Consider the following 23,383-nt stretch of genomic DNA (forward strand, 5'->3'; position numbering starts at 1 on the left):
GAGGAAAGGGAAGGAGGGTGGAAGACGCCCTCTTTCCTCTCTCCTTACAATAAAGCTCTTTATCTGGCTGGCTCTCATCGGGCTTTTCGCAAGCAGCAGCTCCGGATGGAGCTCTCGGTCTCGGCTGTGGCCATACAGGGCCGTTCCCCTCTGTCCCAGCTGCTCACTCCCCCGTGGCAGCACCAGGGCCTCAGCTGGGCGGCCGCCCCCGCTTCCCTTCCGGGGAGGAACGCAGCCTGCCCCGCTGTGCTTTCAGTTCCGCTTCTCTGGGCTCAGCAGCCACCCGTGGTGGGCGACTGGTAAGCGGGGTGGCTGGAGGGGACCCCAGGCAGCTCCAGCCCCCGGTGGTGGCCCCTGGCAGGGCTGGGGGCTTGGGGCTGCTGGGGGAGTGTGGGGCCGGGCCCAGAGAAGCCCACTCAGAACAGCGGGGCTGGGGCTGGCCACGGCAGGGGCAGTCGGGCCTGCAGGAGCTCGTCGCGCCCCTGTGGTGGTTCAAGGTGAGGGGTCCTGGTCCTTCTCAAAGCTTGCCTCAGTTGGTTACCTTCCACTTCCCCTGACAGATCTCAGGACTGTCCCCGGGGGTACTGGTGTGTGGGGCAGGGTGTGTGGGTTGGAGCAGACCCGAAGGACTGCCTGGGGGGGGCAGTACCTGATAGAGGCGAACTTCTCCACCGGCTGCAGCTTGCACTTGGTCTCTCTGATACACACAAGTGAGTCTCTTCCCAGCTTCCATGGTTGTTTGTCCCAGCTCTGTGAAGAATCTGTTACTCCTCCTCACTGCTTGTTTTTGAAAGGCTGGTAAACATTAACTGAGAGTTTAGAGAAGCTGCAGCTTTGCTTCCTGGGTCGTTCAAGAGACTGCTGAGATAGGGACTGCGTTACAGTGGTAGCAGGGCCCTTTTTCTTTCCATGTTAGGGAAGCCCAAATCCTTCAGGCGTCCTCATCCTTCTCTTTTACTTAGTGTTCCCCACCCCCTTGCAGCACACAGAGTTGCCTGTCTTGCAGAACCTCCTCAAGCTGAGGGGGTGCAAGGCTGCGGAAGGTTTCTCTGTGGCTCTGCTGGGCTGTAGCCGTGTCCTGCTCCTGCTCCTGGTTAAATGAGATGCTGATTCTTCCTTTGTCAGCTATGAAAGGAACAGCTGCCCCTGGAATCAGTTCTTAAATAGAATCAGCTCTCAGATATGCTCTGGTTTCTGAGCTGAGTGATAAACCCCTTGTGATTCTATGCACTTTGACTCTGGTGGTGGTTCTCCACTGGCAGGTGGTGATATTTCCTCCCTGGTATGTTTTACAATAGAGCCCTGAGGGGTTATTCACTCAAAGCCTCTCTGTCATCTGGGCAAATGTAGAGGCTGCTGTTATCAAAGCTAAGCATCCTACCTCTGAGTCACTGAAACCAGACTGCCTACAGCAAAGACCATCACCAGTAGAAAACTGGGTTCAAGTGATGCCTTTTGTGATGAAGATGCATCTTTTTCTCTGCTTGGTATCGTTAATGCTGTTGAGAGGATTACTAGGAGCTGATACAGAATTTAATTATCAGAAGCCTGGGAAAATGAGTTCAGCTGCCACTTTAACTTTTAGAGATAACATAAAGCTACAGAATCTAAAGATAGTTTATGTTTTTACATTGTTTGAGTACTATTTGATTTTACTCAGGCTAGATTAGGACTGCCAAGGCCTTGGTGTTCAGGTGAGTTCCCTGTTGGACACAGGTGAGTAAAGACTAGGCAAGAACTTGAGAGTTCTACTTCTGAGCTATGTTGTTATCTTAAAATGTTCAGGTGCTTTGAGCCAGCATTCCACTCTTTTTACCAAATACCATGAGATGAAGAATCTGGCACGTTTATAAGTGGCTTCCTCAGACTTTTTCCTGCAACTAGAGTGTCTTAAAAGATTGAATATTTAAAAGATAGAGTAACTCATCTTTTAAAGCAACTTCAGAGCTGTGCTTTAGGAAGCTTACCAAATGTTGTAAATGGCGTGATACTCATGATCTCCTACTATAAACGCTAACAGAGTTGCTCTTGTAGATCGATTTACCCAGACAATATTCTTAACGCATTTTTTGTGTTGGACGCAGAATTCTTCCTTCAGCCATGGGTGGAAAACTTTCACAGCTCTGGAAAACATCTGACCAAAAGCAGAGTGAAGGGAAGCTGATCTTACCTGGGCAACTGGATGCTGAAGATGAAATCGCCAATTATGCAAGCATCAACGGAGGAGATTCTGCTACACCCTGCATGCCTGGTGCAGGCATCTTACGTCGAAGCTGCGTCAATTGCCCAACGTGTCAGGGAACAGGAAGGATCCCCAGGGGTATGTAATTCTTCTGTATGCTGCCTCTGTGTTTTTAGAGACTTCTGAGGTAGGTATGTGTCTCTTTGCCAAAACACCTCGGCTGAACCATTTTGTCTTTATTGTATCCAGTCCAGTAGGAGCATGGTATCTCTGGTTCACCAGTGACTTCCATGGGTGCCCCTACTGGGGGAGAATGGGGTGGGAAAGCAGATGGTGCTGCTTTTAGATAATTATTTGAAGCCTGTTAAGGAGCCCCCGAGGAGTTGTTTCAGATTCCAAGCTGGGAATGCCCAAACTTAACTCTTAATTACATCACGCTTGCCTTCTAAATTGGACCTGTAAGCATGGACAGACATTAAGCTGCAATGCAGTTTGCTTTATTCACTTGTGTGGTCTCTGATCTGCTGCTGCCTCTTTCAGAGCAAGAAAAGCAGCTGGTGGCACTGATTCCGTATGGTGACCAGAGGCTGAAGCCCAGACGAACGTAAGTCCTACTAAATGAATCTTTTCTCATGTTTTGAATGTTTGTTCTGTGTGCAGAGGGAAGCATCAGTCTTCTGGGGGTTTTGCTGTTTGTGCTCTGACTTGGAGTAAGTTTAGTGTTCACAACATCTTCGGTAATAGGTGTTGGACAGCCTTCTGTGTGGGAGGAGACTTCTGTGTGCCCAGTTGTTGGGGATCTCCAGTAATTTCTGCTCTAATTCAGCATGCCACTGTGTGGGACTCTCTCCTGCTTCTGCTGTGGTTTGGGAGCTGGCAAATAGTTCTGTTTTCTGGTATTCCTCTTGTCGCCTGGCTTTCAGCTGGAGCAGGGCTGCAGGTGCTTGTGACAAGGGTGACAAACCATGAGTGACTGTGGCCTTGGTGGTATTTTGCAGGAAACTCTACGTATGTCTTGCTGTGACAATCTGCCTGCTGATGACATCTCTCAGTATCTTCTTCCTGTTTCCTCGCTCCATTACTGTGCTGCCTGCAGGGCTGAATGCCTCCTCCATTGGTTTTGATGTCAATACCACCAGTATATACCTCAACATGACAGTAAGTGCTCACTCAGCTCTCAATCAAACCGATTTGAAGGGCTCCCTGCTTATCTCCTGTGCCACTCCACGTCAGCTGGCTAACTGATGGCTGGCCGATGTCAGTCTTGTCAGTCCTGCCATTTCAGTTTCATCTCAGGCTGCTTGGAAGCAATATCAGGAGTATGTTTTAGCATCAGAGGTGTGGCTGCGTGCGAGCAGGTCACAAAAAGTGGCCAAAGGGGGCTGCATAGAAGCAGCACTGTGATTAATTCTGGGAATCCTTTTTCTTTTGCATCCTTGAGCTTTTTGGCTGTACCCCTTCGGCTATCATGGGAGACACTGCAGCATATACACCTTTGTGGCCAGGCTGAGTGTATTTCTGATGTCTTGAGAAGGGACCGTGTGGTCCTGTGCTGCGGCTGTAAGACCATAACAGGAATACATTTGAAGCTACTTTGCAACAACAGCCTATGGCCCTGCTACAGGGTGTTTTTTGTCTTCTTTCTCTCCTCAGAATGTGCTGAACGTAAGTAATAACAACTTCTACCTGGTCACTGCTGTGCAACTAGACATAGAGGTTTTGCACCAGTCCCTGGTAGTAGGGAAGACCACTGTGAAAACCCTGCTGAACATCAGCCCTTTGCAGAGCGGCCAGGTAAGCTCTGGTGTTTCTTGGATTTCCTTCCAAACTAATCTGGATGCCCTATACAGGGAGGTCCTTTTTGCATACGTAACCCACTCCTTTGTCATATACCTCCCGAATGCTCAAAGTCCCTCCGACATGTAGCTTCCTACATCCCACTTCCAGAAGGTGCGATCTAAGAATTTACTTGTTGCTGGGTTTGAAGCCATACCGACTTCTGGCAAAGCATATCTGTCTTGTTAGACAAGACACTGGAGGGAACACTTTGAGCGCAGCTGATCCATCCTTACCGTGAAGGTCATGCGTATGGCCTAGACAGCCTTTTTAAGGTCTTTTTGGTCTGAATTTCTGATTCATTTTTTTTTACATACTGTTAAGAATAATTGCATTGAACTAGGCCTTGAAATGCAGTTTAAGACACCTAATGACAGTCCAATTCTGGCTATTTTTAGTTTTTTTTTCAGTTGTATGCAAATGTAACTCTAGTTCTTGCTTCTTGCTCTCTTCAGATCTATTATATGGTGGCCAGTATTATATCGGATGACAACACTTAGTGAGTAATTCGTAAAGACTTCTTCCTTTGATTACTAAGTAACCCTAATGCTTGTAGGCTTTTCATGACTAGATTTCCTGTGCTGGTCCTGTCTGCACAGTGAAGTAAAGTGAGTACATTCTTTTCAGTTTACTGCATGGAGTCGATCCGGATAAAAGTTTGGCACGTTCATTTTAAACTTGTTTTCTATTCTCTGCTTAGTGTTGGCTCAACAGTGTTGTTTTCCATATGTTCTGATGAGGAAGCGATGATATCGGTTCAGTGTCTGGATTGTAAACTTCTAATCTCTCATTTGTGAGAAGCTAAATGTACCTTATGCAAACTACAGTTCTCTGCAAGTAACCAGCAAATTATGCAGAGTTCATGGTAACCAAAGCTTCTGTGCAGGCAGGCTGTGCATTGCATATTTAGAAGGCCTATGCTTACTAAATCCGCAGTTGTGTTATACTGGCAAAAACATCTTTTACTGGTGTAGAAAGAGCTGTGCTTGAAGAATTTTGCCTGCGTAGCTGTTAGAATAATGTGCAGAGATGTTTTTAGAGAAGCAGAGAAACAGTGGAATAACTGAGGACAGGAGACGCATGGTGCAGGCAGCTCCTGTGAAATTAATTCTCTTTTCTCTTGCAGTAACATTTGCACCTGGACAAAAGTCAGAGTTCACAATGTTCTGCTGCATATACAGTAAGTGTTGCCTGGTTCAGAGCTGTAACTAACATGCATGTGAACTGCATTTTTTTCTTAGGCTGACCTTCTTTTGAAGGGTGTCCATCAGTGCTCTTTAAGACCAGAACTACCTTCAGTGCAAATATGCTGTTACCTAGATAGGTGTGCTGGGGTGTGGGGGGAGATAATTCTCCAAAGCCATTGCTGCTGTGAGAAGTCCCTGGGATTCAGGCCTAATGTAAGCAACAGTGACAGCTTGAGCTGCTGTTATACGGCAAGCAGGCCTGGCAGACTTCTGTCCATAATACTGATAGTAGCTGTGAAGTAGCTCTCTGGCCCAGAGCTGGAAGTGATGACTAGTTTGATTATGCCCACCTTCCTGGTGCTGTTGGGGATCAGCCTGGATTCTGTCCGGGTGTCCGACTCCAAATGTTCTAGCAGCAGGTGCTGAGAGAAGACGGGAGAAAGCAGGCTCTTCTGTGTATTCTGTTGCCTGAGGCAGCTCTTTAAACGAATGCAGTCTGAAAGATGCTTTCCCACTCTGCCGTGTGAAATTGAGCTGAGGATATCTCCACTGCTGTGTTCTGGGGCTGTGTCGTTGGGACAAAAGAGGACTGCAGTGGAAGCTCACTGCAGGACCTTTGCATTACGAGGAGTCTTATCTGGGACAAGCACAAGTGCAGCTCTGCTCTGCTTTTGCCTTGCAGGGGTACCCTGACCTGCACGTACCTGTGTCACTCGGAGCAGGTGGCTTTTGAAGATTACCAGTACGTGGACTGCCGGGGGAACGCGACGTTACCTCACCCGCTGTACCGCCGCCCACCATGACGGGGCCAGGCTGGCAGAGCTTTTGGGTGCTGGGTGTTCCATCACAAAGGCAAGTTGTAGGGAGACGAACTTGCGGGGCTTCTTCTCAATCCATGCCTTAAGCCAGGAGGCTTGGTGTTTGCTGGGCAAGGCTACCATCTCCCTTGTGAAGATGGTAACTCACTGGGACTGCACTGCCCCTAGATTGCAGCTTTTTTTCTTTCAGGTCCTTATCGTGGCTGACCCTTCAGCTGAGTGGCCAGAGCATGGGGTGTCACACTCTGCAATGTTTCACTGCTCCATCAGAGGTGGTGTCCTATTAGTCTAACTCAACTTGTTTCTTCCTTGCACAATTTTGTACTTAAGTCCTGAATTTAATAGTTTGTAACTTGCAAAGGGACTGGGGTGAGACCTGGCTGGATCACATCTATATCACTAGTGTCTGACACTTGCACAACCTGTTCCATGAGAGCAAGAAACAGGACTGTAGTCTCTCTCTCTCGTTTTTTTTTTTTTGCTCTTAAAAAAATCACAACCTACTGCATATCATGCCAAAACACCATGTGAGAGTGACTCTGATACCTGCTGTTGGAGCTCTCTGGTGTAGGAGGCAAGAATGCAATGTCTTGATTTGTCTTTTTATATATAAATAGATATTTTAAAATAAGATCATCCACTAGGTGTTCTGTAATGGGATCTGTTTCAGTGAGGAGAAAATGTGAAAGACTTGCTGTTTTCCAGCCAGTGGTACATGTTAGCTGGTACCTGCTGTTTGTTGAATTGTTTTCCTGTATGCTTTGCCATTTGATGCTCTGAACATGAGCGAGCATGAATGAGAAAAGCACAGTTTGCTCAAATGTCAGGAAACAGACCTTTTTTTGTGTTTTAGTTTGTGTAAAGCTGCAAGACAACCCAACAGCCTTTTACAAGAACAGCCCTGGCAGCCTTCTGTGTGCTGACACTAGTATTCCCTACGTCATGGATGAGTTAAATGTATGCCTTGGGTTCTAGTTTAGGTGCTGCCTGATCAAATAATAGCCTGGGAGTTGCAGGACTAAAATTTTATCTCCACTGCTGAGCACTTTCTCTGCCCACTGGAGGGCAGAGCAGGGTGTCAAGCACAGTCAGAAGAAAACCTCTACTCCTTTCTTCAAAATATGCTTCCCAAACACCTAACTCTTACAGAGCTGTTGCAGTGTTGCTCCTCACTGTCTCATCACACTGAACTGGTAACCAGTCAACTTCCTCCCTCGAGCAGCTAAGTAATCCTGGAGTAATCAGCCAGTAATCCTGGAGTCTGGCACTGCTGGCAACAGCACTTCTGCAGGCAAGAAACAGGACTGTGGCTGCGGGAAAGGGCTCTAAGGAGAGAAGGACAGGACATGATAGAACCAGCGTGAATCAGGATCCCTGTGAGATGTGATGTTTTACTTAGGCATTAGCTTTTACTGCTGAAGTTGATGAAACTGCCCCTTCATGTTCTACACTTGCAGTGCTGGATTCACGAAGCTTGTCCACTTCTGATGGAGATCCTGGGTGTTAACTTCTGGCCTGCAGGCTCGTCGTGTCTTACCATTGCTGCAAGTACTGCAGAGCCTAAAAGTGAAACGACAGCGTTATTAGCCCTTCTGTATCGCAGCACTGTGTGAAAAACCACTTTGGTTTCCTCTGGGTGTGAAGGAGCTCGGGGCTAACTTTGTGTTACCCACGCTGAGCTTCCACAAAGGACTCACCACCCGCCTCCTTACCGCTCTAAGCCGAGAGCCCTGCTGTAGCCAAACAAGAAGATACCACAACAAAACCCAAAGCTTAGCCCAGAAGGAGTTATAACAATAAAACCCCCAGCTTGGCTCCGCCGCTCCGCGCCTTAACGTCCGTTCCGCGGGACTCTGCTGTGTGCCCCGGGGCCTTACCGTGAAGCGGTTGGGCAGCCTGGCGCTGGTGCTGGCGGCTTGGTGACACGGGCAGCAGCAGCGGGAGGGCCGAGGCTCTGCGGCAGGACCGGAGCAGCCGTGAGCCGGAGCCCCCCCCGCTCCCCTCCCCCGCTTCCCCGGCCCCCGTTCCCCTCACCGGGCGGCGGGCTCTGGGTCACGCCGGTCCCGGGGCCGTGCTTGGGGTCCCCCTCGAGGCTCGCCGTGGCCTGGAGGCGGGGAGGGGGCGGTGAGCGCGGTCCCGGGGCCGCTCTCCGCCTCCCCCCAGCCCCCCGGCCCCGTCCGCACCCGCAGCGCGGCCGCTCGCCGCCGCTCCAGCGCCGCCTGCCTGCGCCGCGCCTCCCAGTGGAAGGCCGCCATGGCGGCGGGGAGCGCCTAGCAACAGACGCGTCACGAGCCCCGCTCGCTCGTTCGGCTGCGCTGATTGGCTCCGTCACCTTCCCACGCGCGCGGCTCAACGGAGGGTGGGCGGGGCTTAGGTTGGCCGTGGGGGTGTGGTCAGCCGCGGGAGCGCTGCGTGGAGGACCCTCTCTCTATGGTCAGTGTGGGTGCGGGGCGTTCTAGCACGCCCGCCTCTCTCTCTATGGTCGGTGTGGGCACGCCCAATGCGGCACCGCCTCCCGGCTTCCGGCGCGGCCCGGATGCGGAAGTGGTGGCGGCGGCGGTGGGGGGGTAGTGATGGCGGACCTGGTGGCGCTGGAGGAGCTCGCCAAGCTCGAGTACCTGTCGCTGGTCTCCAAGGTGTGCACGGAGCTGGACAACCACCTGGGCATCAACGACAAGGACTTGGGTAAGCGGGGCCGAGGAGGCTGCGGGAAGGACGCTGCGGCTGGGCCTGGCGCCGCCATGTAAACAAATGTCCGGGAACCCCAGCGTCAGGGGCTGGAAGGGGCCTGAGAGAGCGCCTGGTCCAGGCCCCCTGCCAGAGCAGGAGCGCCTGGGTCAGGTCCTACAGGGTTTTGGATGTCTCCAGCGAAGGAGACCCCACAACCCCCCGAGCGGCCTCTTCCAGGGCTCTGCCACCCTCACCGTCAAAAAGCTTTGTCTTATATTTAAGGGGAACCTCCTCTGTTCCAGCCTGCGCCCGCTGCCCCTTGTCTTATCATTGGGTGTGTTGGGGTTTAACCCGGCCGGTAGCTCAGCACCGCACAGCCGGTGGCTCACCCTCCTCCCTGCCTCTGTGGGATGGGGGAGAGAAACGGGAAAATGAAGCCTGTGGGTTGAGATAGAGACAGTTTATTAAGACAGGAAAAAAAAAATAATAATGATAATAGTACTACTAATAATAATGTGTACAAAACAAGCGAAGCACAATGCAGTTGCTCACTACCCACTGACCGATGCCCAGCCTATCCCTGAGCAGCCGGCCCCCCACCCCGGCTAGCCACCTCTGTATATTGTTTAGCACGACGTCAGATGGTATGGAATACCCCTTTGGCCAGTTTGGGTCAGCTGTCCTGGCTCTGTCCCCTCCCAGCTCCCGCTGCACCCCCAGCCTGCCCGCTGGCAGGATGGAGCAAGAAGCTAGAAAGCCCTTGGCTTAGTGCAAGCACTGCTCTGCAACAATTAAAACATCAGCATGTTACTAATGCTCTTCTCATCCTAATCCAAAACGTAGCACCCTACCAGCTACTAGGAGGAAAATTAACTCTATCCTAGCTGAAACCAGAATAGTGTCACTGAGAAGAGCCTGGCTCCATCCTCCTGACACTCATCCTTTATGTATTTATGAACATTAATGAGGTCACCCCTCAGTCTCCTCTTCTCCAGGCTAAAGAGCCCCAGCTCCCTCAGCTTTTCCTTGTACAGGAGACGCTCCACTCCCTTAATCATCCTCGTGGCTCTGTGCTGCGCTCTCTTAAGCAGTTCCCTGTCCCTCTTGAACTGAGGGGCCCAGAACCGGACACAATATTGCAGATGCCACAGAACAATTTTTGCCCTGCTGTTTGTACTCTAACGCCGCCTTCCGATCCTGTGCTCTGATTTACTTTCTGCTTCTTCTCCGCAGCCGAGTTTGTCATAAGCCTTGCTGAGAAAAACACTACGTTTGACGCGTTCAAAGCTGTTCTTCTGAAGAATGGCGCTGAGTTCACAGTAAGTGAGATCTGGAAACTCATAGTCTTTGTGAAGCCTCCTGTTGAGGACTTGAACAGTTTACTGTCTTGTTTAGCATATAAAATATGGAAGAAACAAGTTTTCACGGAGTTAAATGTTAGCTTAAAGCATTTTGTGGTACTTAGATGCGGGGTTAATGAGTTTCTCAGAAGCTACTGTACTTGGCTTAAATAAGTAACTTAAAGAATAAGTAGAACAATCACTTAAATTGATTTATCTTGATCACTTTCAGATTCACGTTATATCATTTTTGGGTGTAAGTAAAGTCTAGCAACGTTTTTTAAAGAGAACATCTTAAGAGTTGAGCCTTTTTTGCCCTATTTACCACTATTTTGTGCTTTGTAAGAATGACCAAAAGTAACGCAGGCACTTCTTAAACTATTGTGTTAAATTTTGCAGGATTCCCTTATTAGTAATTTGCTCCGTCTCATACAGACAATGCGGCCTCCATCAAAACCATCTACAAGTAAAGGTGTGTGTACTCTTGTCCCTTTCATCAGTTAGATGTAAAAAAGAAAAAACAGCTACAAAAACCAACATAATTCCTAGTCTTTCGTATTTTTTAGCCATATTGCGTGAGCTCGATGTAGTACATATTCTAATGTTATAAGGCAAGATCTTCATATGCTTCTGTTGCATGTGGAAGACTCTGTTAGTAGTGGTGGATGAGCAAAGCTGTTCAGATACAAAAAAGCATACTGAGCACACTGCTCAGACTGTTTAGGATTTCACAGATTCATGCGTTGTAGGAAAATACCATCATCTTTGAAGAGAATCTCTGTAAAATCTGTATCTAACTTTGTATTCAGATGAAAGTTAAACTTTACATTTGATTACAGAAAAGCTGGCGATAGATCATTTTGGACCTTCTAATTTTTTTTTGCTTGTTTATTTTATTAACCTCAAAATCAGAGGCCGTTGTCAAACCAAAATCAGAAAAGGAAAGGCTGAAGGAGTTGTTTCCGGCTCTTTGCAGGCCAGACAATCCCAACATCAGGGTAAGACCATAATTCCATTTTTCTCTCATGTCTCATCTTTTTTTTTTTTTTTAACTTGCATTCTTTCTGAATAGAAACGCATGAGATTGTCCGTTCTGTAGATTAATTCTCTGCGACAGACTTTTTATAAGCCTTTGTACAGAATGATTCTCTGTTCTTGCAGAATATGCTGGATGAGGATGATGTGAAAGTGGCAGCTGATGCGCTTAAAGAACTTGAAGCTCTAATGCCTAGTGCAGACAGGCAAGGCAAACAAAGGAACAGTGACCACCGGTATGGTTCTAGAATATCTTTGAGGGATGGATATTGGCAATTAATATTGCCTGCTTGCTCTGTTCTTACGTGCAAATATGTGATGTTGGTTTGTTAGGACAAAGAAGAAGAGGAGGAGCCGAAGCCGTAGCAGGGACAGGAGACGAAGGCACAGATCTCGCTCTAGGTCTCGTTCTAGGACTCGGGATAGGAACAGGGGAAAATCCAGATACCGCTCACGGAGCAGGAGTCGGAGTCCTAGCAGGGACCGTAGGGATCGAGAGAAGTATCTCGAGAAGGGCAATGAGAGATGGAGGGACAAGCACGTAGACCGTCCACCGCCTGAGGAGCCTTCCATCGGAGACATTTATAATGGGAAAGTCACGAGTATAATGCAGTTTGGATGCTTTGTGCAGCTGGAAGGTCTAAGGTATGTTGTGATGTTCACAGCAAATCTGGTACTACATCGGTGTTCTGTTTTCTGCTAGCGTCTTAAAAAGATGATGCGATAATAAAGGCCAGAATGAAGATCTGTTTCAGCAAAATAAGTCTGACAGCAGATAATGTTCTCCTTAGGAAAAAAAACAGTTTATGAATGTACACAATTAGTTGACAACAAAATACTTGAATCTAGACTTTGAATGATCTAAAGGACTGCATGAGTAATAATGTTCAATGTCATACGTTCCTCTGTTTCATCGACAGGAAGCGTTGGGAGGGCTTGGTCCACATCTCAGAGCTTCGAAGAGAAGGACGGGTTGCCAATGTTGCCGATGTTGTGAGCAAAGGACAAAGAGTAAAAGTCAAAGTGTTATCCTTTACTGGATCCAAAACCAGCCTGAGCATGAAGGTATAGAATGTGTTCTGTGGTACTTGGCATCACGTAATCTCTATTCTATTTTTTTTTTAAGATTATACACTGATTATCTTACATTACTGAAAACTAATACGTAACCGTTCAAGTCAGAGTTAAAAGTATGAGTTACAGTTCTAAGTGATCTATTACTTTTTACTCATTTTCCTTAGGTTCTTTTTTGCATGTTTCCGGTGTAGTAGTACTAACAGGATTTTGTGACTTGTCACTTAGCGAAGTGACAGGTCAAACCTCAGGCAGTTGCTATGCTTGGCTTCCTTTTTCCGTAGGACAGAAGCATTTCATTTTGAACGAAATCACTGCAATTGCCAAGGCAGAGTGTCCCAGGCTTTGGGATGTACTCACCTCATAATACTATAAAAATAAAACCATGCAAAATAGCATTTTTTTTTATGTATTGGCTGTCATTGGTAGTATTCTCTCTGAGAAACACACTATGTGTTTTCGTTTGTGTTAGAGGAATTGTTGGTGTTAATAGACAACGAAAAGTGAAATGTAGGTAGAGCTGATTAATTAATCGATCTGATGTAGGATGTTGATCAAGATACTGGGGAAGACTTGAATCCAAACCGGAGAAGGAACCTGGTTGGAGAAACCAATGAAGAAACTTCCATGAGAAACCCAGACAGACCCAGCCACCTGTCCCTGGTGAATGCCCCGGAGGTGGAGGATGATACCCTGGAACGGAAACGCCTTACTCGAATTTCAGACCCAGAGAAATGGGAAATAAAACAGGTCTGTTTTGTATTGAGGGGAAATAGGGTGCCACTCAGTAAAATTGTTAGGGAGTTTTGTGGACTAGAATACAGCTCCTTGCTTGTTTCTTTCACTTAGTCCTTATCTAAATTGCTGCCTTCTTGTGAACTGGGACTTTTAGCTTAGTTCTGACTCTGAAGTTAGCTCTGCTTTGACCAGGAGGCTGGACCAAGTTGTCTCCAGAGATCACTGCGAGTTGGGGCATCCCTGTCTAGTGATACTTGGTTATCAGTGCAGTCCTGTAAGCCAGCTATCTCATGCTGATGGTATTTAGAGTAACAAAAAGACTATTTGTTCAGAGACTGGATGACTTGGGGAGATGTGTGCCGGAATGCAGGACCATTCCTTTCTCTTGAAATCTGAACATTCCTTTGTTCCTGATGTACAAGTCTGGTAATATCATTAGAACTGAGGCATCATGGGCGTAAGCTGTGTTCATTCTTTGGTGTAAATTCATGTTTTATTCATTCTGTTCTCAGATGATTGCAGCTAATGTGCTTTCTAAGGAAGAGTTTCCTGACTTTGATGAGGAGACTGGGATTCTTCCTAAAGTTGATGATGAAGAAGGTAGTATTTCCGAGTAGTCTTACGGTTGTATATGCTTTCTGTTTCTGGACATGTTTTGATTCAGAAAGAGAGTGGATGTGAAACAAGTCACAATTTCTTAAACACTTGGAACTGGGATTGCTCCAGCCTTATTGTTAGTGACCTTTGGATATGCATCAAATATCTGTGCGTTATTTTTATATGGTGTTTTCATTTTTAACACTGGCTAATTATGTGATAATTGATAATACACAGGAAGCACTATTTGAAGAAGTACTGTTGTTACTGTGTAGCTGAAAGAAGGTGCTTAACTTTCTATTAAAGTTGTCGCTTCTGGATTTTAGATGAGGATCTTGAGATTGAGTTAGTTGAAGAAGAGCCACCATTCCTTCGAGGTCATACTAAACAAAGTATGGATATGAGTCCCATCAAAATAGTAAAGGTAAGAGATTCCCAAGACTAAAGACAGTATACTTGATTTAATCAAATAAATGTTTGGGAATTTAATAACCAATTTTCCACTTAGACGTTTTCGTAGAGCCCTGAAAAATGTTATCACTGAACTCAAGATCTATTCTTTAAAAGGACTCGTGTTCTTACTTAGCTGGTGACAGTGAAATAGAGCAATAGAACCAAAATGTACATATGCCTGCAGTGGCAACCATTTAACGTGTGTTAGAACACACCTTTTCTGTTCTGCTTATTCTTACCTTTTGGAAGTACGAGGTGGTAGAGAAATAATTGTTTTTTGTTGGTAGTGTCCATTATCCTTCTGACTGGACTGGGTAAGGAAGCTCTGTATTAGCCATGACTAATTGAGGTTCATGAGATTGGGCCAGTGGAAATATTCTAGAATTCAAATACATAAAATATTAGCAAGTCTCTCAAAGCTTTTTCAGCAGAGACTTCAAAAGGACAGTGGTGACAGAAAAATAATTTAATTTGAAACATTGGGAGTACTTGAGATCTTAACTTTTTTTTCTTGTTTTTTCAGAATCCGGATGGTTCCTTGTCCCAGGCTGCAATGATGCAGAGTGCTTTAGCTAAAGAAAGACGAGAACTTAAACAAGCACAAAGAGAAGCAGAGATGGATTCTATTCCCATGGGTCTCAACACACACTGGGTGGATCCTCTCCCTGATGGTATGCCTGAACACATCTAAATATGAACTGTGCATTTTTTGTGGTAACTGAGCAACTCAGGAGAAATACCATAATGCCTAGCTCATGGTAACGTGTTTTTATGCCTCACTTTAAAAGTGAGACAAAGAAGAAATTTGTCGTTGCTGATGCGAAATAGAAGTGTCAAGGGAACATGCAGGTATATCCTGGTATCCATCAAGATACATTACCAAAAAGCAAGATGGATGGCAAAGCAGTTTTTTTTTTTTTACATGGAAATTAGTGTAATAGAGGTAACGTACGTGTAGGAACTTAGAAAATACATAAACTTAAATGCACAAGGAAAGTGTAAAAGGCAAGGATAATGGAGTGTTAGGATCAGGATCGCTGGGATCTGTGCTGCACGAACCTAATGTGATGATGAAATTGTTTCTTTTCTAGTGGATGGAAGACAAATAGCTGCAAACATGCGAGGTATTGGGATGATGCCCAATGATATCCCAGAGTGGAAGAAACATGCATTTGGTGGCAACAAAGCCTCTTATGGTAAGAAGACACAGCTTTCTATCATTGAGCAGAGAGAGAGTCTCCCAATCTTCAGACTGAAGGAGCAGCTGATACAAGTAAGACTCTTGAAATGTCATTCTTGTTTGAACAAGCAGTAATTTAATATAAATACTGTTTCAGCCTGTTAACAGATGAATAGCCACTTGATAATTTTAAGTGTGGAACTGTAGCTTAGAATAATTATTTTAAAGGACTACATGTGTGTTTGTATATTTTAGTAAAGCTCCAGGTATTTGTTAATGTAAATCAAAATTGAAACTGGGATCACGTGGGCAAAGGAGTGAGTCAGCTAAGTGATTGAGCAGTTTGCTGGCTTGGTCAGTAAGAATGTTTGTATCATTTTGGTATGGGTCAGCTGGAGGAAGAGCAGTAGGTACTCAGTCTAGTCTGAACTGTACTTTGTTGATTCTTGTTTGTTCTCAGTTTTTTTACACTTAATTTTAATGAGTGTATCTGTTATGACCTTTTTTAGGCTGTGCACGACAACCAGATTCTGATTGTTATTGGAGAGACGGGGTCTGGGAAGACAACCCAGATTACCCAATACCTGGCTGAGGCGGGATATACATCAAGAGGAAAGATCGGATGTACTCAGCCTCGCAGAGTGGCTGCAATGTCTGTTGCAAAGAGGGTGTCAGAGGAGTTCGGTTGCTGTTTGGGACAAGAGGTGAGTTGTTGTCCATGTTGAAGAATGTGCCAGAATAAGCATGGAGAAAAGTAGGAAAAATCAGTGCTGGAGCTAGTTTATTTGTTCATGTCCACACGTCTGTTCCCATGTAGGCTGTAAAAATGATCTGTCAGAATAATCAAACTGGGAATTAATGGTGCTAATAACTTAATTCTGTAGATTCAGTTGTGATGTGAAAAGAGAACGTTGTTTTCTATTCAACTCTTTTTTTCTAGGTTGGCTACACCATTCGATTTGAAGACTGCACTAGCCCTGAAACTGTCATCAAATACATGACAGATGGTATGTTACTGAGGGAGTGCTTGATAGATCCTGATCTGACCCAGTATGCCATTATCATGCTGGATGAAGCCCATGAGAGGACAATTCATACAGATGTGCTCTTTGGACTCCTGAAGAAGGTAATGTAGCATTTGATTTTTATTTCTTTGGTGTCCTCGGTATGCTGTGTATGGGTAGGAGCCCCTCAGGAGAGGCAAGGTCACACGAGTCAAGCTCATTCATGTTTTCCAAGAGTCTCTTCAGGAGCAAAGCAAATATTCCTAAGGATCTGTAGTACAGATTTTCATAAAATGAGCCTCTGTGTGAAGATAAATCAAGCAAAATTCACAGAAACAATGAGCTTTGGCACTCCAGAATGCTCATAATGATGGATGAGCAGAGGAGTGTTCTTGCTTTGCTCTTCCTTCTCTGACAAAGGCTTTCTTTGATAGGTGCTGCCGAGAAAGGTTTGAAATGTGACCTTAGTGGTTGATTGTTTGAAATTATGGATGCTGGAATGAGCTGCCTGTTTTACTTGTAGAGGTTTTGGAATCTGTCAAAATGCCTGATATAGCTGGTCATAATTCTTTTTGTAATGTGAAGTATTGCTTCGACTGAAGTCAAATGCTATATATTAATAGTCCCAAAGACAGTAAATGACCAGAGAACTTTATTTCCTCCTATAGACGGTGCAGAAACGGCAGGATATGAAGTTGATAGTGACGTCAGCAACGCTGGATGCTGTGAAATTCTCTCAGTATTTCTACGAAGCTCCAATCTTCACAATTCCTGGCAGAACATACCCAGTAGAAATCCTGTACACAAAAGAGCCAGAGACGGATTATTTGGATGCTAGCCTGATTACAGTAATGCAGATCCACTTAACAGAGCCACCAGGTGAGTGGAGAATAGTGAATCAGGGATGGTGAATCTAGGGTGATTGGTAATTCAGGGACTCTAATACCTAAGAGTGAGGTCTTTTTGAGTCACTGATCGTGTGTCAGAAGCAGGAGTAAAATAGGACTTTTGGCACTGTTGCTGCTGGCTAGAAGTTGTTGTCCAGGTGCTAGTGAAAGTGGGGATCTCTGTTTTAAATGGAAAAGGTGAGGGCTGGTTATGCAGGAGCTGTACTGAGCAGAATTGATTCTGTGTGTGTTTTACTTCTGTGTAGGTGACATTTTGGTGTTTCTAACTGGTCAGGAAGAGATTGACACTGCCTGTGAGATCCTCTATGAGAGGATGAAATCTCTTGGACCTGATGTTCCAGAGTTAATTATCCTGCCAGTATATTCAGCCTTACCCAGTGAAATGCAAACCAGGATCTTTGACCCAGCCCCACCAGGAAGCAGAAAGGTAACTTCAGCTAAGTGTGGCTTCATCTTGTGCTGATTTTTTTTTCTTAGTACTTCTCATTCTGTTAGTTACCACTTCAGACAAAGTGGGGTAGTTCCGAAGAAAAAGACAGCTAATGAATACCTAGAGATACAGTCTGAGGAAGTGTCCTCTGTAAATATGGACTGTGTTTGAATGATAGGCAGAAATTTTCCCTGAAATCATTGCAGTCTGTGTACAAACTTACAATGGTCTTCCATCTGCTTTTAATTGCAAATTTTGTTATGCTCTCTTCTCATACTGTCCAAATCTAAAACAAAGGTAGATGTTTAACACCTGTCCATTCTTGACTGTAGATAACTTTTTGCTGTTCCTCAGTTCCTGAGTACATTTCTCCTTTTAATGTTAAATGATTGGAGTTGCATCTACAGCAAACTGATTATATCATGTAGGATGGATTATTCAAGTTGAGCAGCCTGGTTGGCTTGCCAGCCAAACACAGCACTGGTTACTGAATCACTGTTGCTTGCAGGTTGTCATTGCCACCAACATTGCTGAGACGTCGCTTACTATTGATGGAATATATTATGTGGTCGATCCTGGCTTTGTGAAGCAGAAAGTTTACAACTCCAAGACTGGAATCGACCAGCTGGTTGTTACACCAATTTCACAGGTAAGCATTCTGTATTTGACGCTTTTTTTTCCTGCTCCTAGCACGTATCTTGATGATGTCCAAGCAAATGGAAACAAAGTAAGGCAATTGAGATTCCTTGAGGCCATATGAAGGAACACGTACTTTCCTTGGTTGGATTGGAAATCTATTTTTCTATTAATACAAATAAAATCGTGAATAATTAATCATTTGATTTGGCTTGTTTTCAACTGTACTTGTTTACACGTGTTCACTGAGATGCTTTTCTTTATCTTTAGGCTCAAGCAAAGCAGCGAGCAGGAAGAGCTGGGAGAACAGGGCCAGGAAAATGCTACAGGCTATATACAGAGCGTGCCTATCGAGATGAAATGCTAACCACCAATGTGCCTGAAATCCAGAGAACAAACTTGGCCAGTACAGTACTCTCCCTGAAGGTGGGCATTTCTCTGACTTTTGGCAAGCCAGCCTGATCGTAAGCCTTTCAATAAATCAGTCTGTCTTTATTAACCTCAGATCCTTCTAGTGAACAGAGGTATTTTGAAAGGGAGACTGCATCACATGCAGTTCTTAGGCACTGAGCTTGCTCCTGCATTTTTCTGTTGAGGATTTTAGTGTTGGATATCCACCTAAATTACAAGTCTTAGCTGCGCAGAACAGTTAGTTGCAAGGGACTTGAAATACAGGAAACCTATCAGCAGTATGCATTTCTTGTGTAAGGTATGTTTATGTTAAACATGAACAGATCAAATACATTGTTTTAAGAGTGGGTTTTGATCCCCAAAGATATACATCTTCCAAGCATATATCATGCTTCTGAGTGCCCACAAACTGGACCTTAACTCAATACACAGAAGTTGGGGAAGTTGCTGTCTTTCCCCTCTTCTGGGAAAGGGGAAGGCTGGAGACATACTTAATGTCCTTTGAGGCTGTCATGTCACACTTATTTACAAGGCAGGAAGTCCTCAAAACCATCATTGAACTTACATGTTGCCTAGATGGAATTATTTTGCTTGGAAGAGATACCGAAGTACCAGTACCGAAGAAACAAACTAGAAAACTGAATGATAGGTGAAAGTCACAGGCCAGTGCAGGTTATCTGAAGTGTTGAGTTCAGTGTCTTCTTTCTCCTCGGTGTTGTAACTTGGTTGTTCTCACTTTCCTCTGTTCAGGCCATGGGCATCAACGATTTGCTCTCTTTTGACTTTATGGATGCTCCCCCAATGGAAACTCTCATAACTGCCATGGAGCAGCTGTATACTCTGGGAGCTCTGGATGACGAAGGACTTCTCACTCGACTTGGGCGCAGGGTAGGCTAAATAGAATGCTTCATAGTGCTGATGGGGTTGCAAGTGTTTAGAGGATGTTTAGGTAGTTATGTATCTTCTTTAGGTAGTTTAGGATGTTTAGGTAGTTATTTATCTTCTGCTTTTTAAAGAGCAGATATTACTTATCTAATAAAAGCAAACTTATTTGTAAAATGTCTAAAATAATCCCTTGTAAGTATTGGGATATCCTTGTGAGTGTATGTAATTTGTTTCATGTTGATTAAAGTTATTCTGAGTGAAGCACACGGTTTTGATAAGAAAGCACGGAAGAAAGGGCTTTCCTCTCTTGCAGAGGGAACTCGGAATTTTTCTGAGGCTTTGCAAGGTACCCTGAAACAGCTTTCTTGCAGATGGCAGAATTCCCCTTGGAGCCCATGTTGTGCAAGATGTTGATCATGTCCGTACATCTGGGATGCAGCGAGGAAATGCTGACAATAGTCTCCATGCTGTCTGTACAGAATGTGTTCTACAGGCCAAAGGTAAGGAGTGCAGCCAAGAATTGTTACAGTTTGTTTTCTGTTGCCTGCCTCAGGTCTTAAGGAGTGAGCATATTTATCCAAATAAACCTGTTAGACTGTTGGTTCATACATTACATATCTGATGTACCTTTTAGATAAACACCTTGTAGCTGTGGATGTTGGTAGTTTCTTTGCAGATGGGAAGGTTAAAGTTAGAAGTCTGGCATTCTCTTTCTTCTTTCTTTCTTTCAAGTCAACAAGCAGCAGATTGTGCTGTGGTAGTATTCTTTCACGGCAGACTCTTCTTGAAACCATTATTTCTTCATTATGATGGCCTGCTGCAACTTAGACCAAAATTGAAATTAACAGGCTGTGTAATTGCAGTGTCTGATTAACATTTTATGAGCAGATTGGACAAGCGAGGAGGGATGGAGGGGTCAAAGCTACTGCTTCAGTACCTTTGATGGTTAGTCATTGAGGTTGCTTCAAAAGCAATAAAACTGCCTAGTTTGATTCACACTTGCATTGCGTACAGTATAAGTGATTAGTTTCCTTTGAAGTGCTCTTTCAAAATGAGGGGCAGAAATTGAATAAAATGAGGAGAGGGGAAAAAAAAAAAAAAAAGAATTCATCTTTCCTGATCAGGTCCTTGTCACCTGTGAGAGTCGTCAGGGGAGCCTACAGCATGTCTGTCTTCAGCAAGGGCAGTTCTAGGCTTTCCTGTCATACGAGCATAGGTTTGGCTTATTGAGAGCTGTCCCAGTGACACTTAGATACTCCCCAGTAATCCTTAGTAATTCACCACTCAATTTTGTGTCTTCCCCATTTTATATCATCTGTTTCTTGGTTGCCCTAAAATAGCATGGTATGGGTGATGAGGAGTCCTTCGTGTTGCACAAGGATTGCCTCTAAGATGTTGGTGTCTGATGGATGCATGCTTTATGTGTTAGGATAAACAAGCACTTGCTGATCAAAAGAAAGCCAAGTTCCATCAGACAGAAGGAGACCACCTTACTCTGCTGGCTGTCTACAATTCCTGGAAGAACAATAAGTTTTCAAATCCCTGGTGCTATGAAAATTTTATCCAAGCCCGGTCCTTACGCAGGGCACAGGACATCCGCAAGCAGATGTTGGGCATTATGGACAGGTGAGCACATCCGAAAGGCTGAGTACTGACTGTTTGCTTAGTATTCTTACACCACAGTAGCTAAACAAAATTTGTTAGTCTGATGTTAGTAGCTCTACCTGAATATGGAGAACTCAAATTTTTTTTTTCTCCCTAACTCTTCTCTGGCAGACACAAGCTGGATGTGGTGTCCTGTGGCAAGGCAACGGTTCGAGTCCAGAAGGCCATCTGCAGTGGCTTCTTCCGAAATGCTGCAAAGAAGGATCCCCAGGAGGGTTATCGGACACTCATTGATCAACAGGTGGTCTATATCCACCCATCCAGTGCTCTCTTCAACAGACAGCCGGAATGGTAAGGGAGGGCTTGTTACGTAATTTTCTGTTTCAGTTCAGACTTTATAACTGAAAAGCCGATGGTGTGCGCTATTTGTAGAATGCAGACTGAAGTATAGGCTGCTGACTTCTCAGCAATGAGCAGAGTGAGAAAAGTTTCAAGTCTGCTTTTGGCTCTTTCTACTGCTAAAATCTGTGCCTGTGCAGATGTGAGACTCACTTTTAAAACCAAGGCTGGGACTGAAGCCTTATGATTGTGTTCCTGTCTTGTGAAATTGAGTTTCAGTGTTGAAATGTTGAATGTTGAGAGAGAGAATGAATTGTTTTAAACAGAAGAGAGCAGCTTTATGCCGAAGAGTAGGTGTGAGGTAGGAGAGGAAAAAGATGATGACTCTTCTGGATAGTTCTTTTATAGCCTGCATCAGAGCTCATAAGGAGTCTTATGCTGAATAAGAGAAGAATCAGAGAGAAAAGGGTGAGCTTAGATACTGCAGCCCTTGCCATGCCTCTTCTTGTTTGGAAATATTAATATCCCAAGTTGCTCTCTTTTCACAGGGTGGTGTATCATGAGCTAGTGCTTACCACCAAGGAGTACATGCGTGAAGTGACAACTATTGATCCACGCTGGCTGGTGGAATTTGCACCAGCGTTCTTCAAGGTTTCCGATCCAACCAAACTGAGCAAACAGAAAAAGCAGCAGCGGCTTGAACCCCTCTACAATCGCTATGAGGAGCCCAACGCTTGGAGGATATCGCGTGCATTCAGACGGCGATGAGCCTAGTTCCCCCCCCAGACTGTTACTGGTTTTATATTTGTGGGACTGTCATTTCGCAGTGTTGAATGTCCTTTCTTTTGGGACTCTTGCAGTTGAAGCTTACCTACAAAATGAGAAGTATTTTCAGAGCAGAAGCACAAGGGGGCGATGCTTGCTTATGTCAGTTGCCCCTCAGATTCTACAGCTGCATGACAAATATCCTGGGACTCCTCAGTGTGTTGCATCATTTCAGGAATGGTTCTTGAAACACTTTTTTAGTCATTCTCCTTTTTTAGAGAGAGAATCTTAAGACTCAGAAATCTGGGCACTGAGCAGAACAACAACAAAAAGACAGTGATTAAGAAATAGTGGTTCACTGACCTAACTGCTCTGAATGACCAAATAAAAATTTGTTTCTTTACCCTGCTAAAAGGGATTTATTTCAATTTATGCTCTTGGACAGTGGCTGTTTTCTGTGAGGTGCTTATCCTCATTTTTTCCTATTTTATGCATTTTTCTGGTCACTGTAACTATTTGTCTCTTACGTAAGCCATCTGCAGTGAGATATTTAGTATCTGTGGCTTTGGAATAATACAGGAAAGATCCCTTGAAACCCGGCTAGAATGTCTGTTATACTTGGACAATGGCACAGGTCAGACTGCAAGCCTTATCCTTCATCACCATCTCCTGTGTGCTGAAGGCTAGTATATCAAATGGTAATTAACCACATCCACTCTGCAGCACGGCTCTGTCTATGAACATAAGTGGTAACAGATGTTTAGACTTTCTCTACAATGTGTCATGTGTTTTATTTCCACTTACAATGCTTGGTGACATCACAACTGTTGTTTTTGTTTTTTTTTTTTTATAGAATGTTCTCTTACAGCTGAAATGTCTGTAAAACATGGTGTAACAGTTCCCTCTTGAAAAACAGATTTGACGATCCAGTGTGTTTTATCTCATGCTGAAGCTATGCGTAAATTATTTTTTTCTGTTGCAAACAGATGAAAATTATTTGACGCCGTAGCTGGAGATACCTAAATCTTTTTTTTTTAATTTTCATTCTTTTTTTTTTCCCAAGTCTGGGACATTGTTAAAGTTATTGTTGAAATGAGTAGAATGAACTTAGCAGGTCGTCTTCTACTCTACTTTGAAGAATGTGTCTCACTGAAAAGTAGATATATTGGAACTCTGTATCTATGTACAAAGGTGGGCAGGGATGCTGTATATAGCGTTTTATTATGTTGTATAAATACCCTGAGCTTTTCCTTGGTGTTACATATTTATAAAGTTAAATAGAATTAGAAA

The 23,383-nt window shown here is 44.7% G+C and overlaps 3 protein-coding genes across 7 annotated transcripts; 2 read left to right on the plus strand and 1 right to left on the minus strand.

Annotated features, from left to right (window-relative positions):
- Positions 1 to 92: 92 nt before the first annotated feature.
- Positions 93 to 7,843, plus strand: TMEM106A (transmembrane protein 106A). 3 transcript variants are annotated; one of them, XM_083808879.1, is made up of 9 exons: positions 93 to 299; positions 2,085 to 2,320; positions 2,723 to 2,786; positions 3,181 to 3,340; positions 3,836 to 3,976; positions 4,474 to 4,517; positions 5,145 to 5,198; positions 5,888 to 6,057; positions 6,214 to 7,843. In XM_083808879.1, the coding sequence occupies exons 2-8, from the start codon at positions 2,101 to 2,103 to the stop codon at positions 6,006 to 6,008; spliced, it is 804 nt and encodes a 267-aa protein (XP_083665005.1). In that variant the 5' UTR covers positions 93 to 299; positions 2,085 to 2,100; the 3' UTR covers positions 6,009 to 6,057; positions 6,214 to 7,843. The 3 variants fall into 3 exon arrangements, with proteins under 3 accessions (XP_083665005.1, XP_083665006.1, XP_083665007.1); XM_083808880.1 differs by lacking the exon at positions 93 to 299 and adding an exon at positions 309 to 497; XM_083808881.1 differs by lacking the exon at positions 93 to 299 and adding an exon at positions 517 to 710.
- CCDC200 (coiled-coil domain containing 200) lies at positions 7,389 to 8,421 on the minus strand. Of its 3 annotated transcripts, XM_083808883.1 has the most exons (4): positions 8,207 to 8,421; positions 8,058 to 8,127; positions 7,901 to 7,977; positions 7,389 to 7,583 (listed from the first exon to the last, which is right to left on the minus strand). In XM_083808883.1, the coding sequence occupies exons 1-4, from the start codon at positions 8,276 to 8,278 to the stop codon at positions 7,557 to 7,559; spliced, it is 246 nt and encodes an 81-aa protein (XP_083665009.1). In that variant the 5' UTR covers positions 8,279 to 8,421; the 3' UTR covers positions 7,389 to 7,556. The 3 variants fall into 3 exon arrangements, with proteins under 3 accessions (XP_083665009.1, XP_083665010.1, XP_083665008.1); XM_083808884.1 differs by lacking the exon at positions 7,901 to 7,977; XM_083808882.1 differs by having other exon boundaries at positions 8,058 to 8,421.
- A 28-nt stretch (positions 8,422 to 8,449) lies between these two features.
- On the plus strand, positions 8,450 to 23,383 carry DHX8 (DEAH-box helicase 8). Its single transcript, XM_083808877.1, has 23 exons — positions 8,450 to 8,708; positions 9,927 to 10,012; positions 10,433 to 10,505; positions 10,946 to 11,031; positions 11,195 to 11,304; positions 11,402 to 11,713; positions 11,989 to 12,133; positions 12,689 to 12,892; positions 13,393 to 13,480; positions 13,804 to 13,901; positions 14,454 to 14,601; positions 15,022 to 15,203; positions 15,620 to 15,814; positions 16,051 to 16,236; positions 16,783 to 16,993; positions 17,268 to 17,449; positions 17,961 to 18,101; positions 18,359 to 18,514; positions 19,250 to 19,387; positions 19,756 to 19,884; positions 20,814 to 21,010; positions 21,161 to 21,340; positions 21,877 to 23,383. The coding sequence occupies exons 1-23, from the start codon at positions 8,597 to 8,599 to the stop codon at positions 22,094 to 22,096; spliced, it is 3,579 nt and encodes a 1,192-aa protein (XP_083665003.1). The 5' UTR covers positions 8,450 to 8,596; the 3' UTR covers positions 22,097 to 23,383.

The sequence above is a fragment of the Anser anser genome, assembly GCF_964211835.1.
Source record: "Anser anser genome assembly, chromosome: 23".
In the NCBI taxonomy this organism is placed as follows: domain Eukaryota; kingdom Metazoa; phylum Chordata; class Aves; order Anseriformes; family Anatidae; genus Anser; species Anser anser.

Excerpts from the sequence above, each read along its gene's own strand:
- CCDC200 (XM_083808882.1), bottom strand. The coding sequence starts at position 8,278 with ATGGCGGCCTTCCACTGGGAGGCGCGGCGCAGGCAGGCGGCGCTGGAG. Across the intron at positions 7,978-8,057 it reads GACCCAGAGCCCGCCGCCCG|AGCCTCGGCCCTCCCGCTGC; the intron begins GTGAGGGGAACG and ends GTCCTGCCGCAG. Across the intron at positions 7,584-7,900 it reads GGCTGCCCAACCGCTTCACG|GCTCTGCAGTACTTGCAGCA; the intron begins GTAAGGCCCCGG and ends TTTCACTTTTAG.
- TMEM106A (XM_083808879.1), top strand. The coding sequence starts at position 2,101 with ATGGGTGGAAAACTTTCACAGCTCTGGAAAACATCTGACCAAAAGCAG. Across the intron at positions 2,787-3,180 it reads AGGCTGAAGCCCAGACGAAC|GAAACTCTACGTATGTCTTG; the intron begins GTAAGTCCTACT and ends GGTATTTTGCAG. Across the intron at positions 4,518-5,144 it reads ATATCGGATGACAACACTTA|TAACATTTGCACCTGGACAA; the intron begins GTGAGTAATTCG and ends TTTCTCTTGCAG.
- DHX8 (XM_083808877.1), top strand. The coding sequence starts at position 8,597 with ATGGCGGACCTGGTGGCGCTGGAGGAGCTCGCCAAGCTCGAGTACCTG. Across the intron at positions 10,013-10,432 it reads AGAATGGCGCTGAGTTCACA|GATTCCCTTATTAGTAATTT; the intron begins GTAAGTGAGATC and ends TAAATTTTGCAG. Across the intron at positions 16,994-17,267 it reads CCACTTAACAGAGCCACCAG|GTGACATTTTGGTGTTTCTA; the intron begins GTGAGTGGAGAA and ends ACTTCTGTGTAG.